The sequence below is a fragment of the Jaculus jaculus genome, chromosome 1 (genome assembly GCF_020740685.1).
Source record: "Jaculus jaculus isolate mJacJac1 chromosome 1, mJacJac1.mat.Y.cur, whole genome shotgun sequence".
Classification (NCBI taxonomy): Eukaryota; Metazoa; Chordata; class Mammalia; order Rodentia; family Dipodidae; genus Jaculus; species Jaculus jaculus.
The window spans coordinates 291655547-291674500 of record NC_059102.1 but is presented as its reverse complement, the minus strand read 5'-3'; the positions used below and the strand labels follow the sequence as shown (position 1 = coordinate 291674500).

The 18954-nt window shown below is 38.1% G+C and overlaps 1 protein-coding gene across 3 annotated transcripts in view; it reads left to right on the top strand.

Moving 5' to 3' along the window:
• Positions 1–18954, top strand: part of Hmcn1 (hemicentin 1) — a 453131-nt gene that overhangs the window by 314521 nt on the left and 119656 nt on the right. For all 3 annotated transcript variants that reach the window (XM_045142289.1, XM_045142294.1, XM_045142284.1), the window contains exons 42-49: positions 843–939; positions 6239–6361; positions 7483–7644; positions 9856–10137; positions 11369–11536; positions 15400–15513; positions 16260–16346; positions 18118–18309. In XM_045142289.1, the coding sequence (XP_044998224.1) occupies positions 843–939; positions 6239–6361; positions 7483–7644; positions 9856–10137; positions 11369–11536; positions 15400–15513; positions 16260–16346; positions 18118–18309 (1225 nt within the window). The remainder of the gene's footprint in view (positions 1–842; positions 940–6238; positions 6362–7482; positions 7645–9855; positions 10138–11368; positions 11537–15399; positions 15514–16259; positions 16347–18117; positions 18310–18954) is intronic.

Below are 18954 nucleotides of genomic sequence, written 5' to 3'. Positions count from 1 at the left end.
TCTGTGGCTCTTACAGTCTTTCCACCCCCTCATCCATAGTGTCCCCTGAGCTATGAAAGGCCTTTGGCAGTCTGACTTAGTGTTGAGTTCTTTGTAGGCTCTGGATTTCTGCTTGAAAAGGTTTTGACTAATCTTGTGTCTGTCACCATCACCCTGGCCTGGTATGCTAGCAATAAGAGCAGTATTCATGCAACTCCCCTGCAATTTCTGCCAAGCCTTGGAAAATCTCATGGCGGGCAGTCAGCTGTCTTCTTATCAATGGGTGTAGTTTCTCCTCTGTTTTCTCTGCCAGCGGGTCTTATTTTGCCCTCACATTCCTTGTCATTGCCCTATCCTCTCTTTGAGAATAAGAAGGACCAGAATCCATCAGAAAAACCATCAACTACCCTAGCTTCATGTTGAATATATGGGAAACATGGTATCATGATATGAATGAATATTAGAAATTGTGGATCATTTATAAGGCCTTTGTAGTTTACAAACACTGATATTAGTCTTAATAAGTATTGAAGCTAGGTACTGAATTTATGAACATTCTACAATTTATAAGTTTGGAAATCTTTAAAATGAAAATTAAAAATAAGAGACCATAAGGAGCATTGGTAAACAACCACTAAATGTGAAATGGAAACTTTGGTTTCAAGCGAGTGTGGTGGTTCAGGACTATAACCAGCACTTGAAGGGCTGATGAGAAGGATTGCCATGAGTTCAAGAACAGTCTAAACTTTCTAGTGAATCACAGTCTAGCTTGAGGTACACAGTGAGACACTGTCTCCAAAACAGAAAGAAAATAAAATTGTGCTTTAAAAGAATGTTGTTGTTGTTGTTGTTTTTTAATCTAGATCGAAGAAGCTCAGGTTCAAGACGCTGGACGTTACACTTGTGAAGCAACTAATGTGGCTGGGAAAACTGAGAAAAACTACAATGTCAACATTTGGGGTAAGTATAACAAGCCGTTGAAGAACAAAGAATACAGCCTGCAATTGACTTTTGGTCAATTCTTAAAATGACATTTAGTCATAATACATAGATGCAAAGTCATTGTTGTATTTTGGCTGCTGGGTTGTCATGAGCATCAGCTCAGAGACTCCCTGAGTCTAAGCCTCTAAGTCATTCTACCTTTGCTGTAGAATGGTTCTCTCCTGCCCAGCATGGCCATTAGCTTTGTTAGCTAGGACTGAAATGACTGGGTTGCTGTAGACCCTAGTAGTGACTTTGTCAAGTGAATATAAATCAAAGGCCAAATTCTGTATGTAAGTTTAGCTTGTGAGAGAAAGATAATACACATACCTGTGTAGTGGTAAGTGGAATTACCAAGCTAAGAAAAGTTATTCTCACTTGAAATCACTTGTTACTAAGGTACTGTTTCAGAACACAAATTCTTAGTTTTAACTATTTGTTTAATTTTAGCATGAGCTGAAATTTATCTTCAATTTATAATTTCTTTAAAAAACAGTTTTACAGGCTGGAGAGATGGCTTGCCTGTGACGCTTAAGGACCCTGGTTTGAGGCTCGAATCCCCAGGACCCAAGTTAGCCAGATGCACAAGGGGGTGCATGCATCTGGAGTTTGTTTGCAGTGGCTAGAGGCCCTGGAGCACCCATTCTCTCTCTCTCTCCTTCTCTCTGCCTCTTTCTCTCTCCATCTGTCACTCTCAAATAAATAAATAAATAGAAACAAAAAAATAAAAAATAAACAGTTTTAGACTCCTGGGATAGAGCGATAGCTTAGCAGTTAAGGTGCTTGCCTGTGAAACCTGTGGACCTGGATTTGTTTCCCCAGTACCCACATAAACCAGATGCACATATTAGTGCATATGTCTGGAGTTCATTTACAGTAGCTAGAGGCCCTGGCATGCCCATTCTCTCCCTCCCTCCCTCCCTCTCCCTCTCTCTCTTTCTCTTAGATAAATAAGTAAAATATTTTTTAAAGTTTTAAGTAAAAGTAGAAAAATTAATTTGACTTTGATGGATGGTTTGTTTAAATTTAAAGGTGTATTTTGCATACAAAATACCATGTTAAGCTAATTATTGTTTTTAAATTGAGGTCTTTAAATGGTATAATTTCCATAGGGCAAATTAATTATATGTTAATGACATTCATTTCTATTTCTAGCTCTTTCCATCCCTTTTCCCTCTCCATTTTACTACCAATAGAGACAAGACACTGGAGTAAGTTTTGCAAAGTACAGATTGGGGGAAAAGAGAAAAATGATGACCAATTAGAAAGTGAGATGAATTAGAAAGGCAAATATTTCATGGGTTTTCTCAAATGTAGAAACTGAAAAACAAAAGAAGGCAGCAAGTAGAAGAGGGATTGTTAGACAGTGGAAGAGGTCGGGTGAGGGGGAGGAAGAAGTAGAAAAAGTAGAGTAATAGTGAACATGAACAGGTAATGATGCATGTGTGGTAGCAATGTCACGTGATGCTTGTTAACATGTGGCTTTCGACTTACCTGTGGACCCCATGTGCACCTGTCCTTCACACAGAAATGCAGTACTGCAGTGGAGGAGAGATAGGAGTTAGAAAATTTGGAGCCATAACTATATAGAGATAGTAGTTGGGGTCTCTTAAAGAGAATGAATGTATGTATAGAGAACAGTGCTATACAGAATGTATAGCAGGTTTACCATATAAGAAAAGAGACAGAAAAAGAAATTCCAAACAAGAAACAGTCAAAGAAGTAGGAGGAAAACTCAGCTTAAAAAAAAAATTGTCAGCCGGGCGTGGTGGCGCACGCCTTTAATCCCAGCACTTGGGAGGCAGAGGTAGGAGATTTGCTGAGCGTTCGAAGCCACCCTGAGACTCCACAGTGAATTCCAGGTCAGCCTGAGCTAGAGTGAGAACTTACCTCAAAAAAAAATGTGTCATGTGGTTGGCTGGACAGATTTAGATCATTAGATCAATAGATGGCTCACTGCTTAAGCCTGAGTTACCGACTGGCAGCTTTTGTAATCTCAGGTGGTGGAGATAGGAGAATTTCTCAGAAACTCTTGCTAACAGCAAAAGAAAACAGCAGAGAGAAGTACAAATAAACTGTACCTCAGATGAGGTAGAAAGGCAAGGTTGTCTTGTTTCCTCCAAATATAGAACATAGCTCATGGGCGCACACAAACACATGCATACATATGCACAAAAATGAATGAAAAGTTTTAAAAATGCATCACCTAAACTAAGGACACTAGTTTACCCTGAAAGAATAAAGAAATATACAACGAACAAGTTGTACATGGATGGATAGCAAGGTGAAAGAATAATATCATGTACTGCAGGGAACTCATATTTTAAATCAACTATAAGATGCCCTTTTCAAAGATGCAGACCAATGTCTCTTTAGAGCGAATTGAGGTCCAGAGTGATGGCCTAGTAGTAGTCAATGCACTTGCTTGCTTAGCGTAAGGGCCCAGGTTCAATTCACCAGAATACATACAAGCCACATGCACAAGGTGGTGCATGCAGCTGGAGTTCATTTGCAGGGGCTAGAGGTCCTGGTGTGCCCTTTTTTTTTTCTCTTTCTCTTTCTCTTTCTCTTTCTCTTTCTCTTTCTCTTTCTCTTTCTCTTTCTCTTTCTCTTTCTGTTTCTCTTTCGCTTTCTCTTTCTCTTTCTCTTTCTCTTTCTCTTTCTCTTTCTCTTTCTCTTTCTCTTTCTCTTTCTCTTCTCTTCTCTTCTCTTCTTTCTTCTCTCTCTCTCTCTCTGTCATGAATAAATAAAACAGAAAGCGGCTGAATAATGGGAAGCAGAACACAATAGCTGAGAATCAGTGATAGCAGAAACATTGAGACAGCAGGGATAAGTTAACTCAAAAGTATTCCTACATGCCTTCTGTCTTCTGGTTATTATACTGTGATTATAAAAATGTTAATAAGGAAGTTGCAATATAGAAGATATTATTCAAGATTAAGTAAAAAGTCATACAAAACACATGACATGTGCCTGGAACCTCACAGTTCAGCAGGCATCCTCTGTGAAGAGGATGGAAGAAGCCAAGACCTGAAAAACACTGTCTCATTCAGTGAATGCAGCATTACTCACAAGGAAATCAAGAAACTTAGTGTGGTATAAGTGTGTGTGTGTGTGTGTGTGTGTGTGTGTGTGTGTGTGTGTGTTTACAAAGAAAGCAGAGCAAATTGAAGAAGACATTTTAAGTCAGTGTTAGAAGTATGGATTTGATTCTAAAGATGATAAGATGCATTAAGAGTTTCAAAGAACTGGGATGCACAGGTCTGTATTTTAATAGTTGTTATTTATTTATTTATTTGAAAGCAGAGAGAGAGAGGAGAGACAGAGAGACAGAAAAAGGGAAGAGAGAATGAGCATGACAGGGCCTCCAACCTCTGCAACTGAACTCCAGATGTAGGTACCACTTTTTGCATCTTGCTTTATGTGGGTACTAGAGAATCAAACCCGTGTCATTAGGCTTTGCAGGCAAGCACCTTAACCACTGAGCAATCTTTCCAGCCATCTAGTTCTGCAGTTTAAAAGAAAGCAGGTAAGTTCCAGGCATGATTAAGAAATTTAATCATGGGCTGGAGGGATGGCTTACAGGTTAAGGCATTGCCTACAAAGCCAAAGGACCCAGGTTTGATTCCTCAGGACCCACGTTAGCCAGATGCACAAGGGGGTACATGCATCTGAAGTTCGTTTGCAGTGGCTGGAGGCCCTGGAGTGCCCATTCTCTCTGTCTCTCTCTTTCTCCTTCCCTTCCTCCCTCCCTCTTTCTCTGTCAAATAAATAAATAAAAACAAAATATTTTTTAAAAAAAGAAATTGAATCAAGAAGAGTGAAGATGGGATGTCCGTGTTGCTCAGGCAGCTGCTGTGTCTGAACAGTGGTGCCTCCCTTACAGAGGGAACCAAGGCAGCCAAGCTCAGTGCTGGGAAAGTCAAGTTTGGCAGTGCTTCTTGGGCATCCAATTTGATATGTGAAGTTGTCAGTTCAATACATATAGAGTCTCCTTTAAGTTTAAAACTAGTCCTTTAGTAGAAGCCACAGGTGTAGCAGAGAGGAGAGGTAAAAATGGGGATTATAAATTTCTAGTTGTGTCAATCTGTGTGATTGTGTTTCATCTTTTCCCCCCTGTGAAACATTCAGTAAGTTGGAAACATAATAATAATGTAAGCTGTAAAATTTATCTGGAGGCAAAGTGTTGCCATATAGGAAGGACAAAAGCCCAAGGTGACTAGATAGGAAGAGTTCTGAATGGCAAAATGACATGACATTTAATGAATTAGGAGTTGTGTATAGCTGACCAAGAGAGCATGAATGGGATAATTGCCAGGGCATGGCCTGAATTCATGAGGCTGTAGAAGGAATCTTCTAGAGGATGGAAAGACCACATATGTCTTATGATGGGAAAAAAGAAGATTAGATCAAAGAACTGTGTATATGGTGATTTAGACTCATTGTACATATGAATGGTGAGTCAATACAGAATAATGAGGGGATTGGTATAAAGAGAAAACTACATGCATGTTCAGTACCCAACTGATGAACAGAAGAAAAATGACAGGTTCGCAGAGGGAAATGCTAAATCAATTGATCTCATGAGTTTCAGAAGAGTAGAGGGTTTAGGTACGTGAACAAGGATGGAAGATATATGGGGTATGAAGAGGGCTCTGATTCCTCAGCTCCCAGAAGCCTGGAAGAATAAGAACCTGCTACCTGGAAATACTGCAGAGAAGTGATCGGGATGAGTTTACTAGTATCTCCAGGCTGCAGCCTCTTTGAGAGAAATGAGATAGTCAGCACTTCGAGGGCTCCAGGGACATGCTGGAGACCAATAGGAACACAGGGTGTGCCATCTAGGATAGGTGACCTCTATCTTAGCTGAAGCCCCTTGCTTTCGTCCTGTATGTATGGTAGACATCTAATGTCTAATTCTGTTTAGCACCTGAAATAGCAAGGCTGGCTGAACAGCAGTGGCTGGGTTAAATTTAAGCCTGGTAGTTACCATAAGCTTTTCATGCAAGAGCTCTAAACATCTATAATAAATCATCTTGTTCTATGCCATTCTGAATATTTCAGTTATTAAAATTCTACAAAACTAAGGAACTCTGCTATTGGGTGTTTTGTTTATTCTACATCTTAGAAGTTGCTTTTAATATGGTGTCATATTAACCTCATGTGCTATTTTCTTATATTATTTACCAAAAACTTTTATTCTGTTCCCAAATTGTTAGGGAAATTCCATATGAAATGAATAGTGTAAATGTAAAACTTTTCTATATTTTTCTTCCAGTTCCACCAAGTATTCATGATTCTGGTGAGCTTGCGCAACTGACAGTCATTGAGGGGAATCTCATTACTCTTTTGTGTGAATCAAGTGGCATTCCACCCCCAAATCTCATCTGGAAAAAGAAAGGTCAGTTTTCTCTCCTTACATTTGTAAAAGTAAATATATATAAGTGAATTTTTAGTTTTTCCTTGTCTTTATTTTTTATAAGCAATCTTATTCTTTTTATTTTATTTTTTTATTTTATTATTAGCTATTATTAACAACCTATTTTGTATAGATACATCATGTGTTGGTACCCTCTTTTTCCTCATCCTGGACCCCATTTCACTGGGGATCCTCCTCAGCAGGGTTGCAGGTATTCACCATGGAGCTGTGGGTTATGTGTTCCGGGAGCAGCAGACTTTTGGGTGGGAGGCAATACCTCTGGGCATGTTGTCTCAATTTGTGGCTCTTACAAGTTTTCCACTCCTTGGTGTTGCATACTAAATGCTAGAGAGCATATTGCTGTGTATTAATTAAATTTCAACATATAATACTTATGTCTCACTGAAAATCACTTTCTGAGTTCTTCGCAGAAACATCAAGTTTCTGCGTTAAGTGATCTTCCTTGAGTCAAATTAATTATGGGTAAGCTGAAACCAAGAATCCACCCTTCAATTAACTGTTAACTTTCTTAAAACATATTTTAGGTATTGCTTTCTAAAATAAGAATTTTTAGTATATTTGTGCAGTTTTGTAATATATGCTAAGATTTATTGTGTGGTTAAGATTGAGTAGATTTTTACTTGTTTAGCAAAAAAAATTATTTGTGGGTTGGAGAGATGGCTTAGCAGTTAAGGCACTTGCCTGAGAAGTCTAAGAATCCGTGTTCTACTCTCCAAATCCCACATTAACCAGACACATAAAGGTGAGGCAAGCACAATGCTACACATGCCCACTAGGTGGCTCAAGTGTCTGGAGTTTGATTTCAGTGGCTGAGGCCTTGGTGCACTAATTCTCTCTCCCCTCTCTCTGTCTCTCTTGCTGTCTCTAAAATTGTGTGTGTGTGTGTGTGTGTGTGTGTGTGTGTGTGTGTACTACTTTCTAATCCTCCATTTTGAATGACAGGATGGGATTATTTCACAAAGTTGTCTACCTTTGGGGTAGTTGAACTAGGAAGTAAGTCAATAAATACATATACTAATTTGGGCATATACAATGATGTTTTATAATTTTTCCTTAGATTCTGCCATTTGGCTTTTTTTCAGGTTCTCCAGTGCTATCTGACTCAGCAGGACGGGTTAGAATTTTGTCTGGAGGCAGGCAGTTACAAATTTCAATTGCTGAGAAATCTGATACAGGATTTTATACATGTGTGGCATCCAATGTGGCTGGAAGTGCAAAGAAAGAATATAGTCTGCAAGTGTACAGTAAGTTATTGTCCTCTGGGTATAATTTTCTTTCAGTTTTCCATCTTTCCTTTTTATTTTTCTTGATATCTTAAGGTTAATTCACAGTAATAAAGTACCTATCATATGGCCCACAAATATAAATTGTACTGACATAACCAGATATCCATTACTTGTTTCTGTCTATAATTCCACCCTACATCAGCTCACCAGTGACAAACAGAAGGTGGTTATAGTTTTCCGAGTGCAGAACAGTAGATATATGAAAAAGGAAGAAGGGATGTTATATATTAGAGAATAGTTTTTTGAAACAGGGTCTCATGTATCCCAGGCTGGTCTTGAACTCACTATATAAATGAGGATGACACTGTTTCTTTGGTCACTCTATCTCCATCTCTCACATACTAATATTATAGGTCTGTAGCACCCTACTAATTTTGTGTGATTGGGGAGCAAACCCAGGGTTTCATGCAAACTAACCAAATAGTTTTCCAACTGAGCTACATCTCCCCATCCCTATAGTATATTTATAGTACATAAAATACCTTATTTTCGAGGAATATTTAAGCTATAACTTGTATAAATTTTAGAGAACTTTAAAATATTTATACTATATATTTAATCTTTATGAAAATTGTTATATAAGACAGAATTATTGCTGCTATCTTGCATATATAGAAACTTGAGCTCAGAGATAGTTCTGTAGCTAACCAAGGTCGCATGTTTTAGAGCTATTACTAGAACACAGGTTACTGACAGTGGTCCACTTCATTTCCACATGCAATATATGTAGTAATGGTCTAGTTTTTGTCATTGCATTCAGCATCAATTAAGTGAATTCGGCCACAAAGTAGCATGATATATCTAGCCATCCGTGATTTAAACAGTAGTAGAGGCTCTACTTTACAAGAGATGTTTGAGGCTGGCATTAGTCTTTATAGATGATCAACTGCTTACTCCTGTCAGAATAGAACTATTATTGTCTTGGCTTTTCATGGTCTTAAGGGTCACAATGAAGGCAAGAAGGGGAAGGGGTAATATTTATTTTCCTTATCTCAGAAAAGCAAAACATTGCCCCTGCTCTCAGAAGGCCTCTCATTAACCTTTGAAGACTCAAGTTGATTCTTGTAGCAAGTGAGTTTCCAAAGATTGAGAAACAACCTCAGCCTTTCGAGCTCCTACAGTACAAAGTGGAAGGAAGAAAGGAGAGGAGTTGGCTCAGACTCTGGGTTGTAAGGCAGGCCACGTGCGTGGCGATGCGGCGATTGTGAACATTGGCAGCACTAAGCTTCAGTGAACATAAATTCACTCAAAATCACTCATGTAGAAAATCCCAGTTGGGGCTGGAGAGATGGCTAAGTGGTTAAATCACCTGCTTTGACTGCCTAACAACCTGGGTTTGATTTCCCCCATATCCATGTAAAGCCAGCTTCACAAAGTAGCACATGCATCTGGTATCTATTTGCAGGGCTGGAGGCTCTGGAATGCTCGTTCTCTCTCTCTCTCTCTCTCTCTCTCTCTCTCTCTCTCTCTCTCTCTCTCTCTCTCTCTCTCCCTCCCTCCCTCCCTCCCTCCCTCCCTCCCTCCCTCCCTCCCTCTCCTTTCTCTTTCTGCTTGCAAATAAAGAAATGAAAACTTTTTTAAAAAATAAACAAAATTTTAAAAGAATGCCAGTTGTTTCTGGCATGGTCTACCTGTGCTGTATCACAAGACCTCACTGCTGCCCGGGTTCTGAGCACAGCAGGTGTCCTTTACGCCATGCCTGCCACAAAGCCACATGCCTGAAGAATTTAGGATGACTGTGCGCTGTGAGATGCAGCTTCTTCACTGCATATTATAGTTTTCTGCTGCCGGTTTAGTTACGTAAAGCAAACTTTTAATATTTCCCTACCATCACTCCTCAGCAATCATGTATCATGTTCATCGTTGCATTTTGTCATGTCAGAGTATTTTGTTTTAATATGTATGTTTTTAGCTGCTGGCTTGAATGTTGTTACAAAATAGTTACATGAATGTGGGTTTGGGATTAGGAGAGAGTTTCCAACATTTTCTAAACTGAATCCAAGTACACCTTTGTCATTTTGTGCCATATGTTGATGTGAAGGGCACTCAGCATTGACTGCTCTAAAAGGAAACTATTATGTACCTTTAACTGGTAAAAAACAATTCCCATGTTAAAATTGAAACAAATGTTTCCTAGCTTATTTCTGGTTTTTTCTTTCCCCTCCCAAGTTCGACCATCTATAACCAACAGTGGCAGCCACCCGTCTGAAGTCACTGTCATTCGCGGGAAGAGTATTTCCTTAGAGTGTGAGGTACAGGGTCTTCCTCGGCCAACCGTGACTTGGATGAAAGATGGCCGCCCCTTGACCAAGGGAAAGGGAGGAGAAATACTGAATGAAGGTCGCATTCTTCAGCTGAAGAACGTTCAAGTATCGGACACAGGCCGTTACGTGTGTGTTGCTGTCAATGTAGCAGGAATGATTGACAGAAAATATGACTTAAGTGTACATGGTAAGTAGAAAGTGGATCATTAGGTCTGTCCATTGCCTGATAAGATATAGCATCCTAGATGGGGAACAGAAACCTCATATCTTATTTCTAGAAGTCTTTTTACAGTCTATTCTACATGTATTCCTCTTCCCCACCTCAGCTTTAGCATTGCTGTGTCTTCACCTGAACTCCCTGAACTCATGTTACTAACCTTTCTGAGATAAGCAAGTAGTGGGTATCCTTGTAGGGAAATGCATACTAAAGTAAAAATTTTCTCTCCTTAAATTACATTTGGTTCAGTGTCTAGTAAAATCCCTCAACTATGTGGTTTCCGTTTCAGCTGCCTTAACAAGGCATCAACACACTCTAGAGTATATTAGGGCAGCATCTGTTTAGCACTAGTTGTATTAAAGTCAGCTTTAGGATCTAACTAATAGACCATAAATTTCAGCAAAAATGGACCAAACATACACATAATCAGGGGCAACTAGTTAGATGCTCGCAATTCCCCCTTATATCTGTAGCAAAAATAGGAATTTTCATAGACATAAATCTTTTAGACTGAACATCATTAAGAAATGAGTCAAGCCAGGGCTGAAAGGTGCATATCTGTAATCTCAGAACTTGAAAGGCTGAGGCAGGATGATTTTCAATTCAAATCCAGCCTGGGATCCATAGCAAGTTCCAGGCCAGCCTGAGCTACAAAATGAAGCCTTGTCTCAAAACACACACAAACAAACAAGAAATGAAATTAGCTTAGTATAAATATCTTACAGTTTGCAGCTTCAAACAAACATGAATTAAGCTCAGTATTAGTATACTGCAGTTTATAGTTTGTGTGTCAAAGCAAAAACAATTAGAATATAAAAGAAAATTAATCTTAAGTACCTTTTTGTTAAATTAGTTTTAATTTTTAGGATTAGAATATTTCTAGAAAATCCCGACTGTAAGAAAGTTATGAATCTGTACTATAAATTTATCATAAAAGAGTCATGGTGTAGAATATATGTCACCACCATTCAAATAGCAACATGAAAGTCATTTACTGATTAAAGTGGGAAAGAAGTACTTACAAAAACTATACACACTATAAAAATAAATAATCACTCATTGTTGTGACCACTTCTTTTGATTACTACTTACCAGAAAATGGAAATGTGAATACAAGAACTAATCTCCTGAGGATTTGTACGTCATGTACATGTTGGGCTACTTCCTTCTCACTTCCAGTTGGTTTTCTTTTATTTTAAAGCTCCTCCAAGCATCATCGGAAACCATGGAACACCTGAAAATATCAGTGTGGTGGAAAAGAGCTCAGTTTCCCTGACTTGTGAAGCTTCGGGAATCCCCTTGCCTTCAATAACCTGGCTTAAAGATGGATGGCCTGTCAGCCTGGGCAGCTCTGTGAGGATTCTTTCAGGTATTAGCAGTTCTGATGTCTTCATGTCAGCATAATTTCTCTTCTGTATTTCACTTGTAATACTTCTAATGGTTTATTTTCTTTCTAAAGTGCTTATTATGCAAGCCATTAATCATATTAATAAAAAACAAATTTGAAAAATGAGAGAGGCTATTTGAAAATGTAAGAATTTTTCTTAATCTCTCTAGGTTCCTATTAATAAGTCATGGCTTATTATTATTGCTTGTTATTTAAGCCATGAAGATGTGAAAACATTTGACTGCAATAACCTAATAGTCAATATAAAAAAGTGAAAAATTAACAGAAGTGCTGAAATTGAAATTGAGTTAAGTCAGTCATGTTATAAAACATTTCCCTTCAATTTATGCATGACTAATCTGAATGATGGTTATATTCTAGGCTAGAAGTTTCCTGTGCACTAATACTGCTGATTTTGTAGAAAAAGCTAAAGAATTTATCCACCATACATCAATGTAAGCTAGGGGAGAAATTTTTCTAAGGCATGCCACAGAAAGTCTACAGTTGGCCCATTATTATTTTTTCTTTTAGGCAAGCCTAATAGACTGCCTTTTTTAATATGAGAGTGTGTGTGAGAGAGAGAGAATTGTCATGCCACGGCTTCCAGTCACTGCAATCAAACTTCAGACATGTGCACTTCCTTGTGTGCATGTGAAACCTTGCATGCTTGGACCACCTTGTGTGTCCGGCTTACGTGGAACCTGGAGAGCCAGAGATGAGTCCTTAGGCTTTGCAGACAACCGACATACATACTCAAAAATATATCTTTCCAACTTTTTGTGTAATCAGATGCTTACATATTTTAACTTTTTTCAATTTGCTGAATGAAGTCACACAAATTCAAACACAACTCATACTGAATCGTGTGAACTAAACTTACTAAGATGAAAGTTAAACTCTTGTTTTTACATGTATGAGCAGCACTAAAAACTATGGTGAGTGATAGCTTCAGAATTCCTAATATGAAAAGATACCTTAATTTTGTTAAGTACACAAAATGCACTATCATTTGGTTACTAAGAAAACAAATTAAAATTTTGACATGTCAAGAAATTATATTTTTCCTAATAAATAAAATAAGAAATAAGTTTTACTCTAGATTTAGCAAAACTTGTTAGGAAGACTAAAAGAAGGTGTTGCTGACAATATTTTCAAAGGACCTATGGCTCCTCTCTCTTTCTGATCTAGGTTTGTAAATGGCAGGAGCTTGGTGAGAAAAGCCCATTGGAATTTATCACATTTACGCCCTAGAATGTTCACTATGCTTATGATCTTTGGCAAGTTACTTAGCTTTGTTAGCTTTAGTTTCACATCTTGTAGGGTGAAGATATTAGTAGGATTTGTTTCCTGTGGTTTTTATTAAAATGAAGCAGGTTGGTGTACACAGAGCTGTCACGCAGTGCTCGCTTCTATGGTAAACATCCAACACCTATTTCCTTGCCTTGGGAAACAGGTCTGTTTCTTTCCCATGTTTTATGGTGCCTTTATCTTCATAACATTCCCTCTCTGTTACCCTTATGAAATATGGAGTAATGGTAAAGGTTTTATTAAAATTTCGTTGCCAAAACCTGGACATCTTGTCTTGAAATTGTTTTCACATCTTTTAAAACCTGCTGAGAGGGCTGGAGAGATGGCTTAGTGGTCAAGGCATTTGCCTGCGAAGCCAAAGAACACAGGTTCAATTCCCCAGGACCCACATAAGCCAGATGCACAAGGGGCACATGCATCTGGAGTTCATTTGCAGTGTCTACAGGCCCTGGCGTGACCTATCTCTCCCTCCCTCCCCCCAACCTCTCTCTCTCTCTCTCTCTCTCTCTGTCTGTCTGCCTTAATTCTCTCTCTGTCTTTCTCTGCTTGCAAATAAAGAAATAAAAAATTAAAGAAAAAAACTGCTGAGCAAACTGGACTGTATTGAATCCAGGAACTGCACCAGAGCTCCTGAACATGGAGGCAGCATGCTAGAGTGATGTCCCCTGGCTCCTTACACAGTTACAGGAGTGGTATTTTGGTTTTATTTAGTTTTGTTTTGCTTAACTCACAGCTGGAGCTCCCTGAGAAAACACATTACAAGTATTTAACTATGTGACTCTGCCAAAGGACTCATTCAATTTACAATTGGGACATGTCTTGTGTAATAGATGCATGAGAATCAGATGAATGGCATGTGACTTTCTCACTCGTGATCTTCTGCACACTTCCGCCCCTCTAAGCCTACTGTTCCTGAGCCGTTAGTACAGCTTCTGCAGGCAGTGCCATAGCGATCGCTCGAGTGCCGTAATGTCTTCTGCCGCAAACAGGTTACTGCTGTATACATTTAATGGATACAAGAAACATCTTCATATAAGTATTACTTATAGTCAGACTCATTTGTTTTGGGCTGGATTAACTGAAAGGACCTGAACTCAATGAGGAAAAAAAGAGAGAGAGAGAGATTATGAAATGTAGGGGCTGAGGCTTGAAGATGGAGCAATGACTTTCAAAAGTTGCATTGCTTTGATAACTCAACCAAAATCACATGGCGGTCTCACTATCTGAACTGCCAGTGAGTGGGTGAATTGTTTCCTAACTGATGTATGTGCTCTTAAAAACATGCTTAAGTAATTTCTGTACTGTTCACATAAATCCAATGCAAACCAGGGATCCAGAGACACAGAGACTCCCAAGACCTCATCACTGAAGTAGTCCTAAAATGAACCCAACATGGCTCAGGGAAATTCATGGAAGAGGAGTAGAAAGATTGTTAGAGCCATAAGTTGGGACATTATGCACAGAGACACTGCCTCTTCCCCATAACTGATGGCTACTTCCACAATGCACGACCCACATTCCCCAAAGAGGACGGTCCCTTCAGAGGGTCAAGGACAAGGAGGAGGCTGATGATAGTACTAACATGTGCTGTTTACACACTGAGTATGTACATAACTGATAAAGAAAAAAGAATTTACTTCAGGTGATCTGCTTTGTTCAAATAAAATATTAGTAAGTTCTCCTTTCAGTGAACCGAGGGTGGGAAAGTGGCTTGTTGGAAAAGCTCAATGTCAGCTTGTCGTGTTTATATAAACTGAAAGCAGATGGAAACTCTTGACCCAGATCCAGGTGACTATTTACAAGAAAATTTCATGTTTAACCATTATAATTTTTAGTTCAAATTCAAGGTGCTAAGCAAAAGCATACCAGCCCCAAAAAGTGACTCAGAAGTGAAAAAAAAAATCTACAAAGTGGTTTAAAATTTCTTTCTGAGAATTTTCATTAAATACTTTGGAGGATCTACCCCCTTTGTGCCTCTTACTTTCGATGGGCTTCGTTTCCTCTCAGTTTCTGGCCCCTCCGCCTTTGTCCTTAGATGGAATTTCCCATTTTGCTGCATCCTTAGCACATCAGTTTCACTCTTGTACATTTTATTGTTCCTGTTTCATTCCTATTCTGTTGTTCATCTACATATTGAAAATCTTTTCCTGAATATTAAGTCATCACTGAGTGTTGAAGGCTGAAAGAGATCAGGACCTCGTTTCTTACAAGTGCTGCCTTCCCAAACATCCACAGCCAAGGCAGTTCCTACTGGAGCATTCAAGAATCTGCCCGAATCTCAACTGGCTTCAACTCTTGTCTTTTCCCCCACCTGTTCTGCTTCAGGAACCTGCCACCTCTACTTGCTACATTTGTATCCTCCTCCATGCTCCACTTACAAGTGATAGCTTTCACCTGTTAAATGATTCGTCTATTAAAATGCACTGGCTTTTAAAGAATATATTCAAATGCCTCCTCCTCTGTGAAACTCTACTTCTTACTTGCTTTCACCCAGCATCTTGTTTAACTTTAAGTTATCTGCTGGTTTGCTTCTCCAGGAGGTAGGATGCTGCGGATGATGCAAACCAGAACGGAAGATGCTGGCCAGTACACTTGTGTTGTAAGGAATGCAGCTGGTGAAGAAAGAAAAGTCTTTGGCCTTTCAGTATTAGGTACTTGTGTACTTTGCAATATCTAGAAGGAAAAAGTTCACTCAGCTTAAATACATTCTGGGCACAGAGTTAAAATGTATTTACAGCTTGAACTCATACCTACTTATGTTCTATGACTCTTATAAGATTTCATCATTGGAAATGTTTAAAGGCAAATGAGTTGGGCTAAAAGGGCTAACCTGCCAGGTCTTGCCAGTGTACAACTGGTCAACAATATACAAAGATGCCACATTGCTGACAGTGAGTAAATATTAGAAATATAGTGGGACAAATATATGCCCTGATTCACTGACCTGTTGAAACATTTCATTCATATTTTCTTATTTGCATTGTAATTGAATTGTAATTATAATCAGATTCATGACAAAATTTTATAGTACATATTAAAACTAGAATTGATCAATACAATATATTAATATTCTAGTAATCAAACAATTAATGACATTTTTGGAGCTTATAGCTTAGTAGTCATAGATGCCTACAAATAAATACCTTTGTCAAAAGCCAGGCACAAGCTGGGCATGGTGGCGCACACCTTTAATGCCACCCCTTGGGAGTCAGAGGTAGGGGGATCACCGTGAGTTCAAGGCCACCCTGAGACTACATGGTGAATTCCAGGTCAGCCTGGGCTAGAGTGAGAACCTACCTCGAAAAAAAAATGAAAGAAAGAAAGAAAAACAAATTAATACCCTTGTGATAGAATAGTAACTTATTTTTTCTGGTTTTTGTTTGCTTATTTGTTTTAGTACCACCTCACATTGTGGGTGAGAATACATTAGAAGATGTGAAGGTAAAAGAGAAACAGAGTGTTACATTGACTTGCGAAGTGACAGGTAGGTCAGTTCTCCTACCTCTGGTATCTCCCCCATGCACTGATACTCATTGCCGCCAATATAATATGTATGAATATAAATTTGTGTGTACATTTATGTATGTATGTATGTATGTGTGTATATATATATATGTATATATATGTATACATACATACACATACACAAGTATATATGATATATATGTATCATATTATATATATATATATTAGCTTAGGAAAAGTATAGCTACAGTTTATAGGCATTTGAAATTGAATGCTAGTCTAGTACACCTGGAAAAAGTATAATAGGAAACTTCTTATATTCTGTGGAGATTTTTTTAAAAATCTAGGAAGAAAGAAGGGGAGGACAGACAAAGAAGGAAAAGTCCATGTTAGTTTCCTATTTAACAAAGTATTTTTTGCTGTTACTATATTTATTATCTGTAGGTCTTTATTGCATCACCTATTTTTATTTTCTCTCTTCTTCCCTGTATTTTTCTTGTCTTTTTTTTTTTTTTTTGGTTTTTCGAGGTAGGTTCTCACTCTGGTCCAGGCTGACCTGGAATTAACTCTGTCATCTCAGGGTGGCCTTGAACTCATGGCAATCCTCCTACCTCTGCCTCCTGAGTGCTGGGATTAAAGGCATGCGCCACCACTCCTGGCTTTCTTTTTCCTCTCTTCTTAACTTTCATTTCAAAGAAATTGATGAGTCTTATTAACTGGAAAGAAATAGCCCAGAGCAAAATTTTACTAGCAGGTTTATATGTTACAAAGATAATAAGCAGTAGAGAAAATAAAAATTCAAAAGCCAATTTCACTATCTTTAACTGTCCAATTGGCTTGTTGAGTGAAATTCAAGTAAATTAGCATTTTCAAGCCTATACTTTTATTATGGAAGACCTTCCAGCTTAAAGGAATGATGAGAGTAACCCATAACATTTTATGGGAAGCTGGTGCTTTAAGGATGGCTTAATGAGTTTATTTCTTTTTTTTATGAGTCTGATGTGAGTAATATAAGCAAGACAATGTTTTAAGCAAGGCAGATATAGAAGAGTGATGCATATGCTGCTACTTAACGTGGCTGTTTTTGTAGAAATAATGTGGTAATTAAGTATTGTCATATGCAGAACAGTTGTGTGCTCAAGCTTTCCACTTTTAATACATCATCCTAACCTTCTTTGTCATCATGACTTGCTTTTATAGTTTTGATTTTTAAGACAATTATTTGGATAATTTTAAACAAGATTTACCAAAAGTCTCCATTTAAAACATTTTCTTATTTTTTTCTATGGCCTATATACTAAATAATCAATTTAGTTATATATTTACTATCTATGCAAGAATCTTGCTGTATCTCAAAGTAGATGTTGAATTATTTAGACTTTACTTTTCTACAGCTTATCTCAAGAGCATGAAATTTAAGTTTTAATGTGAATAAAATTTAAATTTTTCATTAAAATGCATGTTCTATTCTTTAAAAAACATGATTTACTCTGAAAATACTAGTGTAAGAGCTAAAGCATCAAATGATTTTAAACACAAATATTAATTTTGATCATTTTATTTGAAGATAAACGCTAACCTACATTTGCAAATGATTTCTAATCTATGTATATTTTTCATCATAGCTTAACCCCTTTTCTATAAAAAGTTTCATTTGCAGAAGTATTTCAGAATGATTAGTCACTGCGTTGTTTAGAAGTTAAAGAGCAAATGAACTAAAATGCCTTGTTGCTGTGTTAATCATTTGTCATGACAATAAGGCCATCCTCAGAAGTGGCTTTTACTTACAGGGAATCCAATGCCAAAAATCACATGGCACAAAGATGGGCAGATACTCCAAGAGGATGAGACTCATCATGTGATGTCCGGTGGCCGTTTTCTTCAAATTACCAATGCTCAAGTGTCTCACACTGGAAGATACACTTGTTTGGCTTCTAACACAGCTGGAGACAAGAGCAAAAGTTTCAGTCTCAATGTGTTTGGTAGGTGTAAGCCTTGCTTCAAATCTCAACGAATCAGACAAGCCTGTAGGCAGAGATCTCATTCCCTTGTATTCTCTTATGATTTCTATAATGTGCTTTCATGAAAGGAACAAAAGTTCTTGTATACATTTCCTTTATTCATTGCTATGCCATAAAATCCTGTGTCCTAGCCAGTGTTTTACACAAGCAATGATAATAAACAACGTAGACATTTCACCATGTAGTAAAGTATAAAGTTATGCTGGACAGAGAGAAGCAGGTAAGCAGTGCAATCTAAACTTGAGGTGGTGTGTACATTCTCTGTGAGGCCCTGTCTGTTAGATGGTCTGTGGAACTATCTCTGTGGGCTGGAAGTGATTAAATAGCTTGGTGTGTCTCAGCATTGGTTCTACAACTTCAAAGTTATAATTATATCTCAGAAATGTGACAGAAATAGCTTCTAAACCTCTGATCAGTTTTTGAAGTTTAAAATGTCATAATTGCCAGGTGTATGGCACATATCTTTAACCCCAGCACATGGGAGGCTGAGATAGAAAAATCACCGTGCATTCAAAGTTAGCCTGGACTACAGAGTCAGGTACCCTAGACTAGTGAGACTTTTCTTAACAACAACAACAAACATTACCTAAAATGTACCACCTTTGC